The sequence below is a fragment of the Crinia signifera genome, chromosome 3, assembly GCF_055691185.1.
Source record: "Crinia signifera chromosome 3, ASM5569118v1, whole genome shotgun sequence".
In the NCBI taxonomy this organism is placed as follows: Eukaryota; Metazoa; Chordata; class Amphibia; order Anura; family Myobatrachidae; genus Crinia; species Crinia signifera.
The window spans coordinates 338029525-338056145 of NC_139219.1; the positions used below are offsets into that span (position 1 = coordinate 338029525).

Below are 26621 nucleotides of genomic sequence, written 5' to 3' on the forward strand. Positions count from 1 at the left end.
CAATTTGCAACATCAATGTTTCCACAATTGTGTATATAGTGATAGTCAAATTACAAAGTGCCGGGTGGGGAATAATGACCCCGTTGGGGGAAAGACCAAGCTTGTACCTACTGTGATGCCTGGCCACGGCACTTCACAGTGGGGAGTCTCTCAAGATTGAGGGATTTTTGGGGCAAAGGCAGTTCTTTATATGCTGGAGGTGAGTGTAGCGTGTTATGCGTATCTCACCTATAACTCCAGATAGAGATGTCCTTTCTCTCTTGGTGTTAAGACGGAGTGTCCCGCCGTATGCAGTGATGACAAGGAGTCATCCTCAACATCTTGGCCAATTTATGAGGTCTCACCATTTAACCTACACAGTCTGTAACTATATCCAAACAATTTGGCTTATTTGAACTGCCTATTCTATTTTAATCTGGAGCTTATATGCATGCTAATGACTGTCCATTAATACCCCAACAGGTCTTTTTATTCAACATTATCCCCACATTTTTTTCATTTTTTTTTTCTTTTTTTAGAGAATTCTCTTATGTATTTTTATATTGTATAATAAATGTATTGTTATACTTCTTTTACACAATTGTGATTGGTTATTATCCAGATCAACCTAGTGCTGTATACTCCCCTTTTTTATCTCTTTTTTTGCTTAATAGGGGGCCTTACACACTCCCTCATACAGCAGCTATAACTGCATTCGTGGTTCACCTTACTCTTTTCTTATACTGACTGTTGGTTCCTGAGACCCAATAGAGACTGTATGACTAGCATGGTCCTTGGGACATTATTAATAGGCAAAAGGACACTTAGCCTAAGGGGCAATTATACCTCACATGTTTCTTATAAGGTTTATATTAACTAATGTTTTTTTATTTAAACTTTATATATTGGTATACATGTGCTCTCTTTAATTTGTTCCCCTCCCGTAAGTTACCAGAGTCCACCACTATTACTCCTGCTGCATTACAGAGCTGACAGGGGGCACTTGGTGACAGTGCGACCCCACAGGAGAGAGCTGGGGTAATCCAAGCAATACTTGGGGTACAAATACCTACTGGCGGTGGAACCCCAGAGTCACCCCAAAGTTCTGGCCAAAAGAAGTGACACTTGGGATTTAAGTATGCTCCCACATTTCAGGAGAATGAAACAGACATGAGATCCTTGAGAATCTCATGGGGGTGGACGGAATAGAGCCAGCTGAATGGCCAAAGTACTTGGGGCCAAGTCTCACTGGTAGGGCTTTGGAAGCCTATTGGGCTCTAACTTCCCAGGAGTGTAAAGTCTATGCCAGTATAAAGAAGGCATTGCTAGCTAAGTTCCAGATCACTGCAGAATCGTATCTGCTTCCCACCAGGAGTTTACTAGTCAGCTACAGCAAAACTGTGGGAAATGGCTTGAAGGGAGGCAGGCCTCAACTGTGGAGCAGATCATCAACTTAATCATGGTGGAACAACTAATGGTTAAGATGGCACCAGAGGTACAGGAGTGGGTCATGGACAGGAAGCCAGATACACCTGAGCAAACTGCAGAATGGGCTGATGAATATATAGCCAATCGTCCCCAATGGAGAGTCGATGTTGCAAGAATTGCAAGAGCGTAGAAGCCCCCTGACAAAGAACCGTGCATCAAGAATGTTAATAAAGCAGTCTCTATCAGAAGCATCACCGATCAGCCCCCAGCTGTAGAGTGGTTCAGAACCTCGGATCCACTGCAATCAACCAGGGCACTTGCTGAGAGACTGTCCACGCACACGAGGACCATTTCCTGGCTCTAGACCAGACCCAATCTCTGTGGTATGTTACTCCATGGAGGATTATGGTGAAGAGGTCATCCAGTCAGATACATATGGGATGGCAGATGGGGTGTACATTGTGGATCTGGTACTGGGGGAGGAGCAGGTAACTCCCAGGAATATGTGAGGGCGCCTACAGACTGTGACAGTGGAGGATCAGTGGGTACAGGGCATATGAGATTCTGGGGCCTCACTCACATTGATTGATCCAGACCGGATTCTCACATCCGGGATTATTCCTGGACAGTATGTATGAATTGCCACCACTGGGGGACAACAGGCCGACATCCCCATTGCCAAGATACATCTGGACTGGGGAGCTGATCAAGGAATTGTGGAGGTCGGAGTACTCAAGGGGCTACCAGCCAAGATCATCCTCAGAAATTATCTGGGACAAGGACTGGTGATACTTGGTCTAGTTGGTGACCAGAAGCCAAGCAAAAAGAGTTACCAAGGCAACAGATATTAAACAGAAACAACCTACCCAGAGAACCATGGTGATTGATTCTTATCCCTTATCTAGCACTCTAGAGGTAGACTTGGGGGAGGTGGACCACACTGATTTCCGACAGGCACAAAAGACTGACCCCTACCTGAGTAAATTGAGGAGCGCAGCTGACCAGGGGTTGGAAACAGCCGACAGAAACAAGATAGTTTGGGAAGAGGAATTACTGTACTGAGTGGTTGTTCCTCAGCATGGACAGGAAGCTGTCATGCCTACTAAACAGTTGGTGGTACCTACACCATATAGAGCGCAATTACTAGCTCTTGCTCATGAAATCCCCGTAGCTGGGTATTTCGGCACCTGTAAAACGATGGCCCGACTGTTACGGAATTTCTTCTGGCCGGGGATTTCTAGAGATGCTAAGCAGTATTGAAACACCTTCAATACCTGCCAAAGACTGGGGAAGCCTTAACGGAAAGCAACTCTGCATCTATTACCTATTATAGGGGAGCCCTTTGCCCATGTTGCCATAGACCTAGTTGGACAATTAGCTATTTCTAGTCATACGGGCAAGAAGTACATCTTAACCCTAGTTTACTTTGCTACACGTAACCCTGAGGCCATGGCCCTATCATCCATTGACTCAAAACATGTTGCACAAACACTGACAGACATCTTTAGTTGGGTTGGATACCCACAGGAAGTCTTCACAGATCAAGGACCCCAATTATAAGGTGAACTTATGCAAACCCGGTGGGAAAAGTGCGGGGTTCGGCCTCTTCGGACCACCCCTTATCACCCACAGACCAATGGGCTCTGTGAACGCTTCAATGGAATGCTTAATAGACACCTACAAGCGAATGTACAGTCCGAGGGGAGGGACTGGGAAAGAGCTCTACAACAACTTCTATTTGCTTATCGAGAAGTACCTCAGGCATCTACCGGATATTTCCCATTTTAACTCTTGTACAGTCTGAAAGTACGGGGTCCGCTAGACCTGGTCAAAGAGAGTTATGTGGGAACTTTTCAAGAATGCCAGCAGCCCATTTTGCAGTATGTCGAGAAAATGCTAACACGGATAAGAAGACTGCTGCAGTTAACTGAAGAGCATCTCCGGGAATCACAAGAAAAGCAAAGGGAATGGTACGATGCCCATGGTCAAGACCGGGAGTTATATCCTGGGCAAAATGTCATGGTGTTTATCCCAGTGCGAAGAAATAAACTGCAGGCCACCTGGGATGGACCGTACCCTGTGGTAAGGTGCACCGGACCAGTCAATTATTTGGTCGTCCTAGATAAGGGAGGAAAATACCTATGCACCTTCCATATAAATCCACTTAAAGCAAGTCAAGTAGCGATTGTAGTGTGCTGCCCTCCGATGGAGACTCCAGAAACTGATTCGATACCTGACCTCTTGGAGGCTGCTAAACAGAGGAAAGGTGTGGAATCAGTCCAGGTGGGAAAACAATTGAATAAAGCCCAGCAGCAAGATACTGTATGCAGAGGATCTTCGAAGATGAAAAATACCAGTTTTCTTGTCAACCCCATCGAACCCACCTAACCACTCACCATGTGGACACTGGGAGCGCTAAGCTCCTAGACTGGATTGGAGGGGCCAGGTTTGTCTCGATGCTGGACTTAAGCAGGGGATTCTGGCAAATCCCACTTACCAAAGAAACCCTGGAGCGTTCTGCCTTCATCACACCGATAGGTCTCTTTGAGTGGACTACCATGCCTTTTGGGATGTAGAATGCCTCTGCCACATTCCAGCGAACGCTGAATGACGTACTGGAGGGGTGTCAAGACTTTGCCCAAGCCTACCTCGATGATATCACCATCTTCAGCCATACCTGGGAGGAGCATTTAACCCATGTGACAGAAATGATCAAGAGGAAAGGCCAGACTCACCATACGCCAAGATAAATGCCAGATGGGGATGGCTGAAGTTCAGTACCTAGGACATCGATTTGGAGGAGGCATTATTAAACCTGAACCAGGAAAGGTGGAGGCTATTGCCAATTGGCCCCAACCCATCAACCAGAAGCAAGTGCGGGCCTTCCTTGGAGTTTCTGGCTATTACAGAAATCTTATACCACATTACAGAACCATGATCAAGGCTCTAACAGACTTAACAAAAAAGAGATATGCTCGGAAGATTGAATGGACCACTGAGTGTGGGCAAGCCTTGAGGAACCCTCAAAGCCATGCTGACTAGAGCCCCAGTGTTGGCTGCCCCTCACTTCAATAGAAAATGTATTGTGCAGACAGATGCTTCAGGTTGTGGACTTGGGGCAGTGTTGAGCCAGGTAGGAGAAGACGGTAGGGAATACCCAATCATGTATCGGTCTCGTAAGCTAGCTGACCAAGAGATAGCTTATGCCACTTTCGAGAAGGAGTGGTTAGCCATAGTGTGGGCCTTAAAGAAACTACAACCTTATCTCTATGGGAAGGAGTTCAGTGGTGTGACTGACCATAACCCTTTGAGTTGGCTACAGAGAACTTCAGGGGAAAATGGGAGGTTGTTGAGGTGGAGTTTGGCATTACAAGGTTTCATCTTTTCCATTTCTCACTAAAATGGACAAGATCATAACAACGCTTAATGGTTATCCAGATGTGAGGACAAAATGGCTAGCTTTGCAGAACTTCGGGCCAAGTCGACAAACAGGAAGCCTTTCAGAAGCAGACAGTAAGGAAGTGTTCCTTTTAGAAAAGCCTTCCTCCTTCCCCCTTGGAAAGATTGACAGCATGGTCCACCAATCCGAAAGAAGAAAATGGAAAGAACCAGAAAAGGTGGATTGTGGGAGGGAGGAAGTGGAAGAAGAAGATACTGTATGAGGTGATGTGTACAGCTAGACTCACTGGTGGTTGGGGTGCCGTCCCCTCTCTGTGTAATCAGTGACTAGCCATTCTGTGTGCCCTGCTACAGGTGTCAGTGCTGCTCAGGACTGTAGGAGATACACTGTGTGAGGTTAGCAGGCTGACCGTAAGACTGTAATTATGATATTTTATTATTTGTAGTGAAAAATGTACACTTTAGTCAGTCTGTACCCTGTAGTCCTATGTATGTCTGTATTTCCCAGGACTTTATTCATGTAAGCATTATACCATTGAGACCATTTGCCCGTGGTTACGTCACTGCCTCCAGGTAATGTTCTTAGTAAACTGTGATGGTATCATGAATAAGGGATTTGTGACTATGAAGTTAATTATGGCAGTCTTCCCAAATGCGTATTACTTAAATATTGTAACTGTGTATGTGGAGACAAATGGTCCGGCTAGAAGCGACCAAATGCTTAGATTAGAATCTGTTCAGTTTGTGTATAGTTTTTGGTTCAGGGATCAAAGGACCTCTTTATAGGCTGTTTAGTAACAGAGACAACAGGTAGTGGCAGAGACATACACTTCCCCCCCAAATAACAAGAAGCTAAAGGCTGGATAACACCAGGGTCACTCTCCAGAGAAGAGATCTGTTTACATGAAGGTGTGAAATCCCTCACATACACAAGCTTCAAAGCCAGATGAAGGGAGTGAGTTAATCAGCCCCTGGACAGGTAATAGGAGACCCTGTTACATTCATGCAACTGCACCCAGCATAGGAAGGGTTAAGAATTCCTGAGGGAGGGGGAGAGGGGTGCCTTTGGGATGTAAGTTGGGGTTTTGCAGGAAGAGAGGGAAGAGAATTTGATGGACTGTCCTGGACTAAGAGGTTATGCTCTGTCTAGGTATCGTGTGGACTTATATGCTATCACTGCTGTGGGGATTAAGTGATAGTTTGCCCTGTGGAACTGATCTGGGACTGTGACTATACAAGGACTGTCTGTTTGGGCCTGCTACCTGAATATCTTTCTACTCTGCAATTTACCTTTGCCACTGTTTATTGTCTATTTGTGCGTGCTGTGGAAAATAAACCATTCTTCTGGTTTCATCTGCTCGGTGTCTGAGTGATTGAGGAACTCGTACCCTCACATTTGGCGGCAGCGACAGTGGGATCATTCAGACACCAACCTTCGAGCACAGAAAGCACAGAGAACAGAGGATCAGACCATATGTAAGGAAACGGAAAATGCAATAAGGTGATGTTCAGCAAGTGAGCAGGTGTCATTCCTGTGGAAAGGGAAAATGTTTCCAAGGAAAGAAAATCGATGCCTCAAGACCCCTGTAGCAGAGGAGCTCAGGGATGGAGGTTCTTCAGTGTATCGGCAGGCTGGGAAGCCGGATCTGTTATTTATTGTCAGGAAAATGCATTATATCTGGAAGTACTGGGAAGACGCTCAGCAGATGGTCAGCGGGTGGAGAGTATCCAGCATACAGGACAAGTTGTGTTACCTGGGGGATGCATTTCTGCACTGTAAAGGTGAGGCCACCTCTTGGAATCTGTTGGGGGAGCCAGAGTTTGTAGAATTTACAGAGGAAGTGATTGCTACAGTTACCCAGATGCTACAAAGAGGACAATATTCTGAGGCTGAAGGACAAGTCCAGAATACATTGATGCCCCAGATAGAACCAGAGGAAAGGTCTAGAAGGGGGCTACTGCAATCTGGGCAGACAACCGAGGGGTCTGCCACAGAATTAAGTGTTACTGCAAGAGAAGGGTCGTTGTCAGGGGGGCCCCTAACTGCCCTTGAAGAAATGAGTATGGAGGAGCTGATAGCAGAAGGTCAGCTGCGAGGTATACCCATCCGATCCTGCACTCGCGGGGAAATCCTTCAGCAGATCCTTCACGATCAGGGAGATCCTACAAATGCATTTGCTGATTATCGAGCTTGGATCCTCCATTTCGGTGCACAGTTGAGTGTGTGGGAACAATTGCAGTGTCTGGAGGAGTGCTTCGTGGTGGCAGAGGAAGAGGCGATTGATCGGGGGCTCCTGGATACCCCAGCATGGCAAGATCAGTGTCGCAGGGGGCGTGATGAAAGGCACCGTTTGCAATTGCTTCTCCCCCATCCTAGGGAGGAAGCTGCTCAGGGTTCTCTGCAGGGGGAGGTTATCCCCAACGTGAAGGAAGTGAGGCCTCTGAGCAAGGCACCCCGGGAGGAGCTGCACTACTGCTTCCCTTTTGCTGAGGTGGGAGATGCAGAGCTATTATCCTGCTGCCAGGGGATCTATGAGGACTGCGTCCAAGAAGAGATCGCCGTGGTTAGAGGAGTATCCGACAACATCCAGGCCACCAGCCCACCAGTCACAGATGACGTCGTGTTTCGGGCTGCCCAGCATACTCAGCTGGGGAAGGAGGCTATCGCGGGGAAGGAGCTGTGCGCAGAAGTAGCTGCAGGTGAGCATCTGGCTTTTAAGGGGACAGAGCTGACACAGCCTGTCCTGCAGCCACCAGCGGAATTGTTTGTGATGGAGGGTCCCTCCTCAGCCCTGGACATTGAGACCAAATGCTGGACTGAAATTTGCCATGCCCCTAGTTTGGGTTTGGGGGAGGAAGGACATGACGGGGTGGTGGAAGTGCCAGGGCCAGAGCCCCTATATTGGCCTGCTGTTTGGCCCCTGGTCCTTGGGCAAGAGGGGGAGGTGGAAAGTGGTCCCTGCCCCATTGTGCCCGAGGCAAAAGTATTAGTAGGTTACAATGTTGCAGAGGGGGGGTACCCAGAATCCGAAGAAGAGGAATCGCTACATCCCTTGTTAGTTCCAATGTATGACTTAGACTGTAATCATGCCCTTGCTGGTTCTGCAAACCAGCCGCCTTTTACAAGATGGGTTTGGTATGATGTCACCCTGTGGGACTCAGGTGGTATATCCAAACCCCAGATTCTCGGCTCTGCATCCCGCTATTCCAGGTTGTTATTGGTTCCTGAGCAACTGGGCACAGTGACTAAAGATGTAGGGGGAGGAGTGTGAGGTTAGCAGGCTGACCGTAAGACTGTAATTATGATATTTTATTATTTGTAGTGAAAAATGTACACTTTAGTCAGTCTGTACCCTGTAGTCCTATGTATGTCTGTATTTCCCAGGACTTTATTCATGTAAGCATTATACCATTGAGACCATTTGCCCGTGGTTACGTCACTGCCTCCAGGTAATGTTCTTAGTAAACTGTGATGGTATCATGAATAAGGGATTTGTGACTATGAAGTTAATTATGGCAGTCTTCCCAAATGCGTATTACTTAAATATTGTAACTGTGTATGTGGAGACAAATGGTCCGGCTAGAAGCGACCAAATGCTTAGATTAGAATCTGTTCAGTTTGTGTATAGTTTTTGGTTCAGGGATCAAAGGACCTCTTTATAGGCTGTTTAGTAACAGAGACAACAGGTAGTGGCAGAGACATACACTTCCCCCCCAAATAACAAGAAGCTAAAGGCTGGATAACACCAGGGTCACTCTCCAGAGAAGAGATCTGTTTACATGAAGGTGTGAAATCCCTCACATACACAAGCTTCAAAGCCAGATGAAGGGAGTGAGTTAATCAGCCCCTGGACAGGTAATAGGAGACCCTGTTACATTCATGCAACTGCACCCAGCATAGGAAGGGTTAAGAATTCCTGAGGGAGGGGGAGAGGGGTGCCTTTGGGATGTAAGTTGGGGTTTTGCAGGAAGAGAGGGAAGAGAATTTGATGGACTGTCCTGGACTAAGAGGTTATGCTCTGTCTAGGTATCGTGTGGACTTATATGCTATCACTGCTGTGGGGATTAAGTGATAGTTTGCCCTGTGGAACTGATCTGGGACTGTGACTATACAAGGACTGTCTGTTTGGGCCTGCTACCTGAATATCTTTCTACTCTGCAATTTACCTTTGCCACTGTTTATTGTCTATTTGTGCGTGCTGTGGAAAATAAACCATTCTTCTGGTTTCATCTGCTCGGTGTCTGAGTGATTGAGGAACTCGTACCCTCACACACTGCTATACTGTATATCAGCTTGATGAGACTGCTGAACTGTGAGTGGACTTTGTTAGTATAATCCTGCTGCTGCTGTTTACTGGATTTCTGTGTCTCCCTGAATAAATTTCAATTTGTTTTCATAGTTACCTGCTATGCTGTGTGTTCCCTGAACCCCAGGGTACCCAGGTCACCCGGTATCCGCACACCAAGCATCCGGTTACTGTCTACACCGATCACAAAAATCTCCTGTATATCGAAACTGCACAGTGTCTTAATCCTCACCAGTCCCATTGATCCTTGTTCTTTTCAAGATTTAACTTCAAGATTCTGTTTCACCCTGGTTCCCAGAATGCCACAGCAGATGCCTTGTCTGGTTACATGGATGAGGACATCAGTTTACCCAAGTCCAATCCGATTATTAGTCAAATAGCCTTTGCCACGACCGTCTCGTCTCCAGTGCCACCCTAAAGGTAAGTCTTTGTGCTTCCTGAGCTATGTCCCAAGCTGATATCCTGGGCCCATGCGTCCCACTCCCTTGTGCATCCAGGTATCCAGTAGACCTGGGAGTTCAACCATCGGTCCTATTGGTGGCCACAGCTTCGGAAAGACGTTAAAGATTTTGTTGCTTCCAGTCCGACATGTGCGTAACATAAAACCTTCCATCAGGCTCCACTTCCGATCCCTAATCGTCTATGGACCCATATATCAATGGACTTTATCACAGAACTACCCCAGAGTTAAATACGATATGGGTCATGGTGGACCAATCTTCAAAGATGACACATTTCATCCCATTGAAAGGTCTACCTTCAGCACCACAATTGGCTCAATTGTTTGTCCAGCACATCGTAAGAATACATGGCCTTCCTAAGGAGATAGTGTCCGACCGGGGCATTCAATTTGTCGCCAGATTCTGGAGAGCACTGTGTAAGGTGATCAAGATAGAGCTCAAATTCTCGTTGTAACGATCAGATCAGGTGGTAGGCCGAATAAAGCATGCCTCCTGTTATAATTACGTGTGAGAGCAATGTATTTCTGGTATTATTTGTAAATTCATGTCTGCTATTATGTTGTGGGAGATCAGGGCATGTCTTGTATTACGTGTGTAAACTTAATGTGACCTAAAAGGGGGGGGGGGGGGGTTGCCTGCCATTTCCCCCTGCAGTGTAACCATCTGTATAGTTCTCTGAAGTTAGGATGTCAGATAAGATCTGAGACCCCTCATAAACCAGATTGGGGGTTATAGAATAGTTTCTAGACAACAGGCCTCCTATCACTTTTGGAATGTGAACAAACAAATTCTGCATGTAATGTAGAAGATACATTTCCTAGTGATCAGCGAGGAAAGGGTCAAAATCCCAAGGGTGGGAGGGATGAGGGAGCCTGCAAGTATACAGAGCCTGCAAGGAGCCTGTTGTTACTTCTTGGGGGATCAGCAAGCTGGCTGGAAGGGAACCGTTTGATTCAGGTGGAACTCCCCCCCCCCCACTACAGAATGAGTTCTTGGGTGTAAGATACAGTTCTGTCATTTTTTAATTCCCTTTTATTTCTGAGATGTACTTATCTTGTGTGTGCTTTTAAAATCTTTGTAATATCTTGTAACCATTTTTATCACTTAAAGCTCTGTATTATTTCTAGGAATAAATAATACATATTCCCAGTTCTTGTTTTGTGTTCTTAGGATCATGTAAGCCAAAGAAGAGAACGCTACAACGTTACCATTTTTATATTGCATTGTATGGTCAGGTGCGAGCCAAGCCGCTCCTTGCGCAGTTTCAAAGTGCTAAAATCAGGCTTTGGCTGGTGGCAGTGTACCTCAAAGAGGGGACCCGAGTGTACAAAGTGAACCCCAGTCATGGCCGGAGCTGCTCAGATCTGAACAGGCGACTGGTGGGTCCGTGACACTCTTCTCAATACCACCCACAGTCAAATGGACAAATGTAGAGGGTTAACCAAGACGTAGAGAATTCCTCTGCTTATACATCTCGTCTTCCCAAGATGACTGGTCGCTCTGCTGCCCTGGGCAGAATTTGAACACAACTTCAGGTAAAACACTTCCACAGTTCACACTCCATTCTTCACAGTGTATGGACAACATCCTCATCCTCCAGTCCTTGAAGAGTTGCCTCCAATGGAAGTCTCTGCCGCCAAGTCTGCTTACAATAACTTCTCTCAGATCTGAAAGAATGTACATCTTTCTCTAAAGAAACCGTCCAAGAGGTACAAATTCTTTGCAGATCGTAAGAGGAGAATGGTACCCGAGTTCAGACAAGGTGATAAAGACTGGCTGTCCACCCTCAACTTGAGGTTGCACAATTCCTCCATATAGTTCACCCCAAGATTCATTGGCCTGTATTCAGTCAATAAGAAAATGAACACTTTGGCTTACAAAGTCAAATTACCACACTATCTGAAGATTCCCAACTCCTTCCATATTAACTTACTTTGACCTCTCATCCTGAATCAATTCCAAACATCCTCGCCTGTGCTTCCTAAAGTACACACGCATCGTGGGGTGGAATTCGAGGTCAACAAAGTTCTGGATGCTCGTCAAGTTATGGTCGCATCCAGTATCTCATTGACTGGAAAGGCTATGGCCCTGAGGAGAGAAGCTAGGTCAATGATGGTGATGTACATGCTCCTTGTCTGATTGCTCAATTCCACCAGGAGAATCCCAGCAAGCCTAAGGGGTATTCAGTGCCCCCCCTTAAAGGGGGGGCGTACTGTCAGAAACCGCTGTGCGCGTTCACATCTGCGCACGTGTCTGCATTCCTTACTCTCTCGCTGGTGTGTCTTGCGGCTCGGGCCCCTGTCCTTTGCTGTCCCCGGGTACTCTCCATGGCAAGATCTGAGTGGCATTACCTTGAACTCTTTCCAAGCATCCCACATGGTCCCGGGCTGGACCCACGCCACATGGGCGCTGCCATGATACCTGCAACAAGCCCCTGTCGACTCCCAGGTCATCAACAGCCATGTCGGCTCTGCTCTCAGGCCGTCATCTCCCATGACTACTCCCAGGTCATCAAAAAGCTCCCGTTGACTCCCAGGTCATCAATACCCCTCCTGATCTCAGAACATCTCTGGCTCCTAGTCTGTCTACAGTGCCGTGTCGACTCCCAGGTCATCAACACTCCTTCTGGCTCCCATGCCATCTACAGTGATGTCCCGGCTCCCCGGCCATCAACCCTTCATGTCGGCTCCTATGCCATCGACTACTCATCGGCTCCCAAGCCACTGTTATGTGTCTGGCCTCCCAGGCCAGTGCAGACCAAACTCCAAGTTCCCAGCTCATTGCCACTAGTCACTGCCCATCTCCCGTGACTGGCCAGTTAGCTGTGGGGAACAAAGGTCAGAGGGCCATGACCTCGTCACTGAACGCAGCGGAGTCCAAACCTCCTGTGGGGGTCTCTGGTGAAAACTGTAGGTGGTGTTAAGACTCTGCGCCTCTGACCACAGTTATGTCAACTACCCCCACCTAGCTGTGCCCACAGTGCCAGTGATACTCATATGAACTGTCCTTACCTAAAGCCTCCTGTGTTCCAGTTCCAAGAATCCACCACTGGACCACTGCTTCCTCAGCCGGGAACACCAGATACCTGAGGCCTGACAAGGTAAGAGTGGTCAAACCAATGGCCACTCTTCCCTTAGTGTGCTTTGAATGTGTGGCGGAACTGCCTAAAACAGGGAGAGATGATGGATTGCAATGTGGGAAAAGTGGCTCGGCCAATGGTTAGCATGACTGCTCCAGTTGTATCCCAAGCAGAGACCTTCCAGAGAAAGGGGGGGAGAGAGGGTGCCAGAGAAAGACAGGTAGTATAAGAGGGTGTCAGGGAGAGAAAGAGGTAGAGAGCGGTTGCCAAGGAGATACAAGTAGTAAAAGAGGGTGTAAGAGAGAGAAAGGGGGAGCAATAGGATGTCAGGGAGAAAAAAGGGGATATAGAGGATGCTCTGGCATGTCAGGGATGGATATAACCAGGGCTGGGGTTGGGGTGAGGGGAGCAGGTTTGGTATCCTGTATTGTATTCTCTGGTTCCAGATATAACCGTGAACTTCAGCTACGTAGGGCAGTGATTCCAAAATCAAATTACCTGCATCCTGCTGGATGTACGATGATGTGAATTCTGGCCAGAGATGACCTGTCAATCACAGTTGTTCTCACACAATGGAACACTCTGCTGTGCATTGTGACACAATAGCATGGTACAATGCTGTATTGTACTGGAGCAGAGTGCGTGCCAGCCATCCTCTCTTACACTGCATGCCTTCATTATAAAGTCTCGGTCTTATACGTGTCACCTGCACTCAGACATGTCTCCTTTTCCCAACACTCTCCTGGTCCTCATCCTGAGCTGTGTGGGCATACCAGGAATACTGTATGTGCTCTCGGTAAGTAACACAATATGATGTAAGACATCTGTTTGCACAGTGGTCAGCATTGCAAGCTCACTGCATGAGTTCTGTTCCCAACGAGGACCTTTTCTGTGTGAAGTTTGTATGTTCTACTCATGTCTGCATAGGGTCCTCCCACATACCAATAACATACCAGAAGCTTGTGTGGGTGTGCAAGTGTTTGTGTGGGTCTGTGTCTGTGCATGTGTGGGCGCAGGTGGGTGTGCAGGGGGTGAGTGTATGTATATACGCGTTACAATCCTGTCTGGTGCATTATTACTCTCACCCATCGCTATTTACCATGGAAGCTGTCTCCTGCCCCATCCGAGTACGGCCACTGGTGTGAGCATCTGAGTTCACAACTTTATGCCACCATCCCTCTAACAGTATATTTTTGTGTGCCCCCATAGGCACTTCAAGGTCACCCAGGGCATCTCACACATATTGGGGCAGATTCTGATGTCACCAGGAGCAACTCACACACAATGTGGCAGATTCTGAGGTCATCTAGAGCATCACACAGATAATGGGGGAGATTCTGAGGTCACCTGGAGCAACTCACACATAATGCGGCAGATTCTGAGGTCATCTAGAGCATCTCACACGTAATGGGGAAGCTTCTGAGGTCACCTGGAGCATCTCACACGTAATGGGGCAGATTCTGAGGTCATCTAGAGCATCTCACACATAATGGGGCAGGTTCTGAGGAGGGAGCATCTCACACATAATGGGGAAGCTTCTGAGGTCACCTGGAGCATCTCACACATAATGGGGCAGATTCTGAGGTCACCACGAGCATCTCACACATAATGGGGACGCCAGCCCCCTGCACCACCCCCTGTGCTCCACACAATCACTTGACTTATCTCCCTTCTCCTGTCTGCACGTGCAGTCACTCATACCGGTTTCACAGACAATACAGCGCTATCAACAGCGTTGCCACAGTTAACCCCCCTCCCTCGTCCCTCCTCCCTTTCAGTGACTTATCCCTCATTGGGACACAAATACCCACACCCTGTATTTACCCCAAATAAAGCAACTGTGCTTTGAATATACTGGCTAACCTCTGATCTTTTCTGATCAACACCACACCGCATTAACCCATTACTCACCACCACAGAGGGTTTATCATTAGACAGATCTCTGCACGCAGGCAGATTTCTGTTAGAAGGAGAGCGCATAGTATATTTCTTTTTTGTCACTACCTCCTTGTGGGTCTGGGCAAACCCACCACTGTGCAGCCCCTTCGCACATACAGGTAACGGAGCGCTGGCAAACCCCCCTCTTTCCACACATAATGGGGCAGATTCTGAGGTCACCTGGAGCATCTCACAGATAATGGGGCAGATTCTGAGGTCACCTGGAGCATCTCACAGATAATGGGGAGGATTATGAGGTCTCCCTGAATATCTCACATATAATGGGGAAGCTTTTGTGCCACCTGCAGCAGGTAAATCTGGCACTGGTGCAAACATTTATTTGCTTGCAGTGAATATACAGGCTGCTTTTGCATGCAGACCACAGCGCCTCTTGTTTAGTGGGGGTCTGGCAGTCACATCGCCAACCACTAGCCCTCGCCAGCCGCTGGAAGGGGATGAGACGCTCGCGCGTCTCTTTCTGAAGGAGCTCACTCAGTAGTTCCACAGCAGAACCCAATAGTTTATGACTTTTTTACACCAAAACAAGAAATCAGCCCTGTGCCCACCACCCTTGGGCACTGTGGACAGCCCTGAGCTTCAGCCTGGGCTGGGGTTATCCTGCAGGGGGGCACCTTTATTAGGGGGTCCCACTCCCCCATGGTACCAGCCCAGGCTGACCAGTCAGGGGATTAATTCTTTGGCCAGGGGGTGCTTGTATAAAAAGTCTTCCCCAGCTGTTGCATTACCCTGCTGTCTGTTTGGGCTGGGTGCTGTTTGTCAAAATATGGGGGACCCCTACTCATTTTGTCCCCTGTATTTTGGAAACCAGGACCAGCCCATGGGCCTTGTGCTTGTTATAGAAATACAGGTGGACCCAACTTGTCTCCCAACCAGGACCGACTCTTTGAGCCCGGGGCTGGTTATAGTCATAGGTGTGTGTGTGGGGTGGGGGGCCCAACGCTGGTTTTAATTCTATTATTTATTTGTTTGTTTGCTTTAGTACACAGGGCAGCATTGCACGATCCGACTGATCCGTAAGATGCTGCTGCTATGTATGTATGTATGTATGTATGTATGTATGTAAAGAGCTTCTCAGTGGTGAGGAGGAAGGCAAACATGGATGGGGAGTTGGTATGGGGAATTTTGAAAGCATATGTGGGGCAGGTGGAGTGGAGATAAGCAAAGAGAAGTGACTTCCAGTGGTGAGGGGTAAGGAGAACAAGGATGGGGAGTTGGGATGGTGAATATGGAAGGTGTGGTTGAGCATGGGGCAGGTGGAGGGGAGATAGGTGAAGCGAAGTGACTTCCAGTGGTGAGGGGTAAGGAGAACGAGGATGGGGAGTTGGGATGGGGAATATGGAAGGTGTGGTTGAGCATGGGGCAGGTGGAGGGGAGATAGGCGAAGAGAAGTGACTTCCAGTGGTGAGGGGTAAGGAGAACGAGGATGGGGAGTTGGAATGGGGAATATGCAAGGTGTGGTTGAGCATGGGGCAGATGGAGTGAGGGGAACAGTAAATGTTCTCCATAAATTTGTGCACCAGCAAAGCATTTTACACTAGCCAGACTGCGAAATCGGAAGAATCAGCTCGATGCAGCTGAGCGAGCAACCTTGGCAGAGAGCAGTAAATTGTTACAAGGTGATCAACTCTACTAGCTGGGCAGAGTTATTTCAGTCCGGCTCAAGCCACTTACTGTAACAGCAACTCTGTGCCTCAACACGCGGCCTCACATCAGGCTAATATTAAACAAACCTGAAATTTTGCCGGTATGCTTCTGGATCAAGACCATACCGGTTAGCTATGGCAGCCTTCACTCATTCATAATCTTATGCATCCTCCAGAGCGAGAGAAGGTGGCATATTCAGCTTGGGGCTCCCCTGTTAGCAGAGGGGCAATCCGTAGATCCCAGGATTCTTTAGGCTACACATGTATGGTAGCAACTTTCGAAGTTTGTAACAAATGGCCTCCACATCACCTTTTCTCACCATGTGCAAGAGCACCACACTGCCACACAGTCTGCAAAGGCTATGGGGGAAGGTATTTGTCCTCCTAAATTTTGTTCAATATTCATTTGAGGTATGTACCTGATAAAATGCACACCACCATCCGCTCTCCTTACAGAAACAACAGACATGTGAAATGGTTGATGGGTCTTTGTATTTTCCAACTTCAGTAGCTCACGCTACTAAAATGTAAAGATGTTATATGACTTTTTGTATTTTTACTATCTGCACACACTTTATAGTATGATTACACTCATTTATATAAGAAATGTTCTCACCATATATATATAGTAGCTGAATGACTTAGGATATTTGCTATATGTTAATTTGCCTGTACATTTTAGGGCCTGCTGACATTCCAATAGAGAAACCTGGAACATGTCCTGCAGATGTTGACTACCCATTGTGTGTTGATGGCGGGATTGTGCTAAAACCCGAATGTAAGACAGACTCAGACTGCAAAGAAAAGAGCAAATGCTGCTATTCAGGCTGTAGATGGCGATGTCTGCTGCCCGTAGATGGTAAGAGATGGATGTCATTCATACAGTGCCTCAAAACTATTGTCCTCTCCATCCTATTGTCCTCTCCATCCTATTGTCCTCTCCATCCTATTGTCCTCTCCATCCTTGTCACCAGCAACAGTTTATTATTTATATTTTAATTTGACAGTTTTATGGAACTCCAGCACAATCATGTGAGACCCTTAGAGAGACTCACAAACAAGAAAAAATAAATAGTTTGAGCGCTGATTGGCTATTCTGCACTGCAGCAGCTCCCAATGAAGGGGAGCTTCTGGTATCAAATATATGATACCAGAAAAGAGAAAAGGCAGTGGGGCTGCGCTATGCAAAATAGTACACAATTTATTAAAACATAAAATAAATATAAAACTTTTTATGATACAATTAATGTTGGGTGGCCACTGTGACAAACAAGACAGACGCACATATAACAAAAAATGCTCTTTTTCAAACTGTTAGTATTGATGATATTTTGTATCTATCTTGTTAGTCCATTAGTGAACCGGTTAGTATATTCTTAATTGTTTCACAGCTGTTTAAAATATGAATGTCCCCCACTCATGTGCACATGTTTTAGTGGTTTATAACTCACTCTCATTAGGAATTAGGTAGTTGACACGTGGGGATCCGGCTCTGGTACCTGGGAGTTGTAGCGACTAGTTTTTCAGCAGTTCACTGCGGTCATTTGTAACGTGCTGTACTCCCCTCAGGCTTGTCTCCAGTCACCACCAGATGTCCCTGTCGCCCTCTACGCGTTTCTCCGCCTTCTCACGTCAGCGGCTTCCTCAGGAGATGTTTTAGAGAGACTGAGGGTGAAATTTACTAAGATGTAAATTCTACTTCACATGTGACGTTGTTATGGGCAACCAATCAGAATCTAGAAGATAGTAGACAGGATCTGATTGGTTGCCCATAGCAATATCACATTTCAACTAGAATACACATCTTAGTAAATTTCCCCCTGAGAGTGTATTCTGCCTACAACAGACACCCATTTATTGTATTATTTATTTATTTATTAACAGTTTCTTATATAGCGCACACATATTACGCAGCGCTGTACAGAGCATAGTTATGCGCAAAAACACATAACAAATTACAGTACAAGACAGTTTAGGACAAGCACATGGTTAATACGGATAGTTGCACCAGGGGACAGGACACTGAAGCAGGCATCAGGGTGGCAGAGGTTTATATATTCTAAGAAAGGCACATAAGGAGAGAGGGCCCTGCTCGTGAGAGCTTACATTCTAAAGGGGAGGGTTAGACAGACAGGGGTGACACAGAAGGGGGAGAGGTGAGCATAAACAGGTTAGGATGAGAGATGGTCAGGTTTTATGCAGGAGGGTGAGAAGAGGTCAGCTTAGTCCTTGATATTTTAAGTCTAAAAAAGCGCTGGGTCATCCAGGAGTAGACAGCAGAGAGACAGTCGGAGATATGAGTGAGGATAGAGGGAGAGAGATCAGGAAAGGAGAGGTAGATTTCAGTGTTATCAGCATAGATGTGATAGTGGAAGTCGAGTGAGCAAATGAGCTCACCCAGAGAGGACGTATAGAGATAGAGAAGAAGAGGGCCAAGAATACAATTTTGGGGGACACCTACTAATGGCTTTAATTGGTACTTTGGATGCCACTAGGTCTAACACCTCAACCAGTAGTACAATTGCCTGGAGACCACATGACTATTGGTTGGAGAAATACACAAACAGGCTGATTGCCAATGAGAAAAAGGCACATATAGGGTGACATTCTATGGAATGCGATTTTGTTTTTTTTTGCAAATTTTTCTCCAAAAAACGGCTAATTCGCATTTTTCCTTGAATTCGCATATTTAATATGATGTGAAAATGTCCCTAAATCGCATATTTTTTGCGATAAGTCATGCGTACTGAAAGTGCGGTAAAAATTCGCACTTTTATCGCATCCAGATGTTTCCCAATAGAAAAGTATACAATTCGCTTATTTAATGGAATGGGATTTCGCAAATCGCACTTTTAAGGTGTCTAATAATCGCCATTTTTTCAGACCAGGTTCTGATATGCGAGTTGGGCAGAACCCTGCACAGATCATTGAGATCTGTGCAGGTTTCTGCAGTAAAAAAAATGTGTTTTTTTTTTAGAAAAAAATTGCCTGGGGTCCCCCCTCCTGAGCATAACCAGCCCCGGGCTCATTGAGCCGGACCTTGTTCCAAAAATATGGGGGACAAAAAGCGTAGGGGTCCCCCGTATTTCTGAAACCAGCCCCTGACTCTTGGACCGGTCCTGGTTCCAAAAATATGGGGGACAAAAAATCTAGGGGTCCCCCGTATTTTGAAACCAGCACCGGGCTCCAACAGCCCGCAGTGTCATGCCACAGCCGGGGGACACTTTTTACATAAGGTCCCCCGGCCGTACCATGAGCACCGTGGCTTGTCAGCCTTGGACGGGGTACCTGGAGGAGTGGGGACCCCCCAAATAAAGGGGTCCCCCCCAAGGCTTCACCCGTCCAGGGCTGAAGCCCGGGGCTGTCACCGGCGTCCCTGGCCAGTGGACGCCGGCCTGATGGTGTAAAATCTTTCAATCCTAACATTGCTTTATACAGGAGAACTACAAGTCCCAGCAGACCTCCCCCACAGGCTGGGACTTGGAGAACCACAAGTCCCAGCATGTGGGGCATTAATGGGCCCGCTGGGACTTGTAGTCCACCTGTAAAAAGAATGTTAAAAGAAAACACACACACATAAAAGTAAAACTTTATTACATACACACCCACACACCTCACTTTTACACCCACATACTCACGGATCCAGCACTGGTCTCCCTTCTGCGGCAGAGCCGGCTACCCCCGCACTGACAGCGGGGACAACCGGCTTTCTCCGATGCAGCTAACAGCTTCTGTCGCGTTGTCCCAGCGCAACAGAGGCTGAGAGCGTGATTGGGTGATGCGTCTCCATGGAGACGCATAGCTCAGCCAATCAGGGCTGAGCTATGCGTCTCCATGGAGACGCATAAGCCGAAGACGCTCTCAGCCTCTGTTGCACTGGGACAACGCGACAGGAGCTGTTAGCTGCATCAGAGACAGCCAGTTGTCCCCGCTGTCAGTGCAGGGGTAGCCGGCTCTGCAGCAGAAGGGAGACCAGCGCTGGATCCTGGATCGGTGAGTATGTGGGTGTAAAAGTGAGGTGTGTGGATGTGTATGTAATAAAGTTTTACTTTTATGTGTGTGTGTTTTCTTTTAACATTCTTTTTACAGGTGGACTACAAGTCCCAGTGGGCCCATTAATGCCCCACATGCTGGGACTTGTGGTTCTCCAAGTCCCAGCCTGTGGGGGAGGTCTGCTGGGACTTGTAGTTCTCCTGTATAAAGCAATGTAAGGATTGAAAGATTTTACACCATCAGGCCGGCGTCCACTGGCCAGGGACGCCGGTGACAGCCCCGGGCTTCAGCCCTGGACGGGTGAAGCCTTGGGGGGGACCCCTTTATTGGGGGGGTCCCCACTCCTCCAGGTACCCCGTCCAAGGCTGACCAGCCACGGTGCTCATGGTACGGCTGGGGGACCTTATGTAAAAAGTATCCCCCGGCTGTGGCATGACACTGCGGGTTGTTGGAGCCCGGTGCTGGTTTCAAAATACGGGGGACCCCCAGATTTTTTGTCCCCCGTATTTTTGGAACCAGGACCGGTCCAAGAGTCAGGGGCTGGTTTCAGAAATACGGGGGACCCCTATGCTTTTTGTCCCCCGTATTTTTGGAACCAGGTTAGGCTCAATGAGCCCGGGGCTGGTTATGCTCAGGAGGGGGGACCCCACGCCATTTTTTTTGGTACTTGTGTAGTTTCACGGCGCCACCGCGCGCACAGTGAAACTCTTGGCAGTCTGCCAGACTCGGTGTTTACTGTGCGTGTGCCGCTCTAGCTGTTCTCAGCGCAGCGCGTGGCTGCTTTCCTTATGTAAGCTACGTTATCAGCATATCGCTGGGCAGCAGCGGTGCACCCAGCGCTGACAGGTCACTGTGGTACTTGTAGTTCCACAGTGAAATAGGCAGTCCTGCGCACCGCTGACAACCCGGCAATTTAGACTCCTCCTGCAATTTAGAAGTCTAGATTTAGACGTCTAAATCCAGACCCTGCTAACTACTAAGATGGGGGCATCTAAATTTAGATGGTAAAGCTTCTAAATTTAGTAGGGTCTAGGGGTACACTATTAAACCTGTTCACAATGACACTAGTCGACGTAACAGCTGTCAACCTTGTTAATTCCACTATACACGCCAACCCGAAGCGTGGCAAGGTATTGTGAAGGTATCCTTGTCCCCTCGCGGGGCTCGCTGCGCTCGCCACGCTTCGGGTTGGCGTGGATAGTGGAATTAACAAGGTTGACAGCTGTTACCTCGACTAGTGTCATTGTGAACAGGTTTAATAGTGTACCCCTAGACCCTACTAAATTTAGACGCTTTACCGTCTAAATTTAGATGCCCCCATCTTAGTGGTTTGCAGGGTCTGGATTTAGACGTCTAAATCTAGACTGCTAAATTGCCGGAGGAGTCTAAATTGCCGGGTTGTCAGCGGTGCGCAGGACTGCCTATTTCACTGTGGAACTACAAGTACCACAGTGACCTGTCAGCGCTGGGTGCACTGCTACTGCCCAGCGCTATGCTGATAACGTAGCTTACATAAGGAAAGCAGCCACGCTAGAGCGGCACACGCACAGTAAACACCGAGTCTGGCAGACTGCCAAGTTTCTAAGTTTCACTGTGCGCGCGGTGGCGCCGTGAAACTACACAAGTACCATTTTTTTACCATTTTTTTTTTATTCAAACCCAAAATCGCACATAAGCTTAAATGCGCACATTTTCATGGCTAAAAATCGCACATTTTCATGCCGAAAATTCGCCCATTATCGCACTCAATCGCACTTTTTAGCCTCTAATGCGCATGCCATTAAATATGCGAATTATGACAAAAAAATGCGAATTGAGAAAGTGCGAAGTGCGGCGATGTGGAGTGCGATAAATATATGCGCTTTTCTCGCATTCCATAGAATGTCACCCATAGTCTTAACCAGCAGAGCAGGGACTTGATCTCAGAAAAGGCAGATGAGGCACTGTGCATAATGGTACTGCTGAACACAGTACAGCTGGAATTAGAGCTTGTAGCATGAGCTGTGGGCTGTAAACAATAGGTAAAATCATGGCAATAAACAAAGATAATAACAATGGAAAGACTAGGTGCAGGCATTACTGAGAGTCCAAGGTTCAGACCCACAGAGAATCCATAGGAACAGTAGAGACTACAGGGCTCTGGGACACAGACTTGCTATTGCAGCTGCAGTGCTATATCTAACTCAGGCCTCCAGACTGCTATGGTACCACAGCCGCCAAAGCGGTCCAGCATCTGGTTGCCTACAACTCATTTAGCAATTACATGGTGTACATTGTAGATTATCTACCTTGAGAGTTTGACCATTAAGAGCTCAAACAACTTCCCAATTTCATATGAATTTGTCACGTTTCTGACTGAACCCTTTTCATAGGTATATTGGAACCAATGACGGAAGGCACCATTAATGGTCAGCCCAGGAAAGACCCTTATTACAGATTAGCGATGCCTTACTCCCTAGTCACCAGACAGATTGGCACAGATAGACTTTTTATACCTTAGACCCTACCTCCCCCCAACCCCCCCCCAAAACTAGCAATTAAATTACACTCCTAATTTTCCTTTAAAAAGGAGCTCCTGCCAGCTGCTCTGTTTTGATTACTCACAGGTCTTCAGCTATGCCAGGCAGGTAAAATGTATATTTTTTATTCTCCAAATGCATGGCTTCCATGGGAGAAATAGCTTCACACCCTGGTTCCTCTGTACCACACTGCCCCTGTTCCATCTGTGTTAGAGAAGGAGCTTTGGTGCAAGTCACTTCAGCTACTTATATTAATTAGTCAGCAGAAAAGAAACAATTAGCATCAATCCAGGCCTTTCTGCCACTGACTACACACAGTTGCTTCTCATTGAGGGTGCAAGACCCAACATAATCCCAAAATAAACAGGTCACTTCCAATCTGTTTCCAAGGCTTCTCTCTACATCGGGTTATTCTGAATGGTTCGGTCCCCAGTGCTTTCAAATGGGGGAACAATGTTTTGCTGGCACTGTGGGCAGCATTTGGTCCACACGGAATGGACAAGAATGAGGTCTAAAGTGAGACTCAGAGGAGCCACATGACACCATTCTATATGCCCATACAGGTGATTTACAAGACAGCAGTCGGGAGCTTGATGCCATAGGCTATGGGACCCTGCAGGGGTGCCAGAATCGGCAAGTGCATACACAGGTGCAGATATTGGGTGTGATGAGTGATGGTGGAAGGGAGAGGGAAGCCGGGGCAATGCCATCTGGCAATGTGATTCTGTATCTTTGTGACAGGTTTCCAGGTAGCACAGTCTATGAGGTGTCACATGGTGAGAGGCTGCTGTACACCAGGTGTACAGGTGTTATTACATACCTCAGGCATGGACCAATGGCAGTTGGCATGACCTTGTACATAAATATACAGCAACATAAGGAAAGGCAAACAGGGACATTCGTGCCATTTGTAACACTTTTAGCAGTAATTAGAACAAAGCTTACTCCGAGACACTGGTTGTATTAATAACAAGAAGTATATAATAATATAATGCCCTATAATTGTGTCTTTGTACAGTTAAGATGAGGTCATGCCCTTACTTTAATAATTTAATCTGCAATACGATAAGGACTTTGCCCTCGGAGTGCCACAGTGATGCCCAGTGCCAAGGAACTGACCGCTGCTGCTGCTTTAACTGCAGATACCAGTGCATGCCAACAGGTAAGAGACGTCGCCTCTACCCCGACACCCTTATATCCTAATGTCATAACAACAGGGGTTATCCAATATAGATAGATACATGCTGTATATACATACACACATTATATACCTTCATACATACATCTACAGGATTATGGGAGAGGTTATGGTGCACTGAGGCTGGATGTATGAGGTATATCACGCTGCACGGTGTACTGAGGCTGGATGTATGAGGTATATCACGCTGCATGGTGTACTGGGGCTGGATGTATGAGGCATGTCCCACTGCATGGTGTACTGAGGCTGGATGTATGAGGTATCTCACGCTGCACGGTGTACTGAGGCTGGATGTATGAGGTATATCACGCTGCATGGTGTACTGAGGCTGCATGTATGAGGTATATCACGCTGCATGGTGTACTGAGGCTGGAGGTATGAGGTATATCACGCTGCATGGTGTACTGAGGCTGGATGTACGAGGTATATCACGCTGCATGGTGTACTGAGGCTGGATGTATGAGGTATATCACGCTGCTCGGTGTACTGAGGCTGGATGTATGAGGTATATCACGCTGCAGGGTGTACTGAGGCTGGATGTATGAGGTATATCACGCTGCACGGTGTACTGAGGCTGGATGTATGAGGTATCTCACGCTGCACGGTGTACTGAGGCTGGAGATATGAGGTATATCACGCTGCACGGTGTACTGAGGCTGGATGTATGAGGTATATCACACTGCACGGTGCACTGAGGCTGGATGTACAGTATGAGGTATATATCACGCTGCACGGTGTACTGAGGCCGGGTGTATGAGGTATATCACGCTGCACGGTGTACTGAGGCTGGATGTATGAGGTATATCACGCTGCACGGTGTACTGAGGCTGGATGTATGAGGTATATCAGGCTGCACGGTGTACTGAGGCTGGATGTATGAGGTATATCACGCTGCACGGTGTACTGAGGCCGGGTGTATGAGGTATATCACGCTGCAGGGTGTACTGAGGCTGGATGTATGAGGTATATCACGCTGCACGTGTACTGATGCTGGATGTATGAGGTATATATCACGCTGCACGGTGTACTGAGACTGGATGTATGAGGTATATCACACTGCATGGTGTACTGAGGCCGGGTGTATGAGGTATATCACGCTGCACGGTGTACTGAGACTGGATGTATGAGGTATATCATGCTGCACGTGTACTGATGCTGGATATATGAGGTATATATCACGCTGCACGGTGTACTAAGGCCGGGTGTATGAGGTATATCACGCTGCACGGTGTACTGAGGCTGGATGTATGAGGTATATCACGCTGCACGGTGTACTGAGGCTGGATGTATGAGGTGTATCACGCTGCACGGTGTACTGAGGCTGGATGTATGAGGTGTATCACGCTGCACGGTGTACTGAGGCTGGATGTATGAGGTATATCACGCTGCATGGTGTACTGAGGCTGGATGTATGAGGTATATCACGCTGCATGGTGTACTGATGCTGGATGTATGAGGTATATCACGCTGCACGGTGTACTGAGGCCGGATGTATGAGGTATATCACGCTCCATGGTGTACTGAGGCCGGATGTATGAGGTATATCACGCTGCATGGTGTACTGAGGCTGGATGTATGAGGTATATCACGCTGCATGGTGTACTGAGGCTGGATGTATGAGGTATATCACGCTGCACGGTGTACTGAGGCTGGATGTATGAGGTATATCACGCTGCACGGTGTACTGAGGCTGGATGTATGAGGTATATCACGCTGCACGGTGTACTGAGGCTGGATGTATGAGGCATATCACACTACACGGTGTACTGAGGCTGGATGTATGAGGTATATCACGCTGCACGGTGTACTGATGCTGGATATATGAGGTATATCACGCTGCACGGTGTACTGATGCTGGATGTATGACGTATATCACGCTGCACGGTGTACTGAGGCTGGATGTATGAGGTATATCACGCTGCACGGTGTACTGAGGCTTGATGTATGAGGTATATCACGCTGCACGGTGTACTGAGGCTTGATGTATGAGGTATATCACGCTGCACGGTGTACTGAGGCTGGATTTATGAGGTATATCACGCTGCAAGGTGTACTGAGGCTGGATGTATGAGGTATATCACGCTGCACGGTGTACTGAGGCTGAATGTATGAGGTATATCATGCAGCATGGTGTAATGAGGCTGGATGTATGAGGTATATCACGCTGCATGGTGTACTGAGGCTGGATGTATGAGGTATATCACGCTGCATGGTGTACTGAGGCTGGATGTATGAGTTATATCACGCTGCACGGTGTACTGATGCTGGATGTATGAGGTATATCACGCTGCATGGTGTACTGAGGCCGGATGTATGAGGTATATCACGCTGCACGGTGTACTGAGGCCGGATGTATGAGGTATATCACGCTGCATGGTCTACTGAGGCCGGATGTATGAGGTATATCACGCTGCACGGTGTACTGATGCTGGATGTATGAGGTACATCACGCTGCACGGTGTACTGAGGCTGGATGTATGAGGTATATCACGCTGCACGGTGTACTGAGGCTTGATGTATGAGGTATATCACGCTGCACGGTGTACTGAGGCTTGATGTATGAGGTATATCACGCAGCATGGTGTAATGAGGCTGGATGTATGAGGTATATCATGCTGCACGGTGTACTGAGGCTGGATTTATGAGGTATATCACG

General features: G+C 47.5%; 1 protein-coding gene across 1 annotated transcript in view; it reads left to right on the forward strand.

The window, feature by feature from the left end:
- The first annotated feature begins 4570 nt into the window (after positions 1 to 4570).
- The window catches only part of LOC146063099 (uncharacterized), a 135612-nt gene continuing 113561 nt past the window's right edge, over positions 4571 to 26621 (forward strand). The window contains exons 1-7 of the mRNA XM_083175113.1: positions 4571 to 4752; positions 4846 to 4920; positions 9375 to 9519; positions 11270 to 11370; positions 13370 to 13449; positions 16938 to 17114; positions 23786 to 23929. Of these exons, the coding sequence (XP_083031239.1) occupies positions 4571 to 4752; positions 4846 to 4920; positions 9375 to 9519; positions 11270 to 11370; positions 13370 to 13449; positions 16938 to 17114; positions 23786 to 23929 (904 nt within the window). The remainder of the gene's footprint in view (positions 4753 to 4845; positions 4921 to 9374; positions 9520 to 11269; positions 11371 to 13369; positions 13450 to 16937; positions 17115 to 23785; positions 23930 to 26621) is intronic.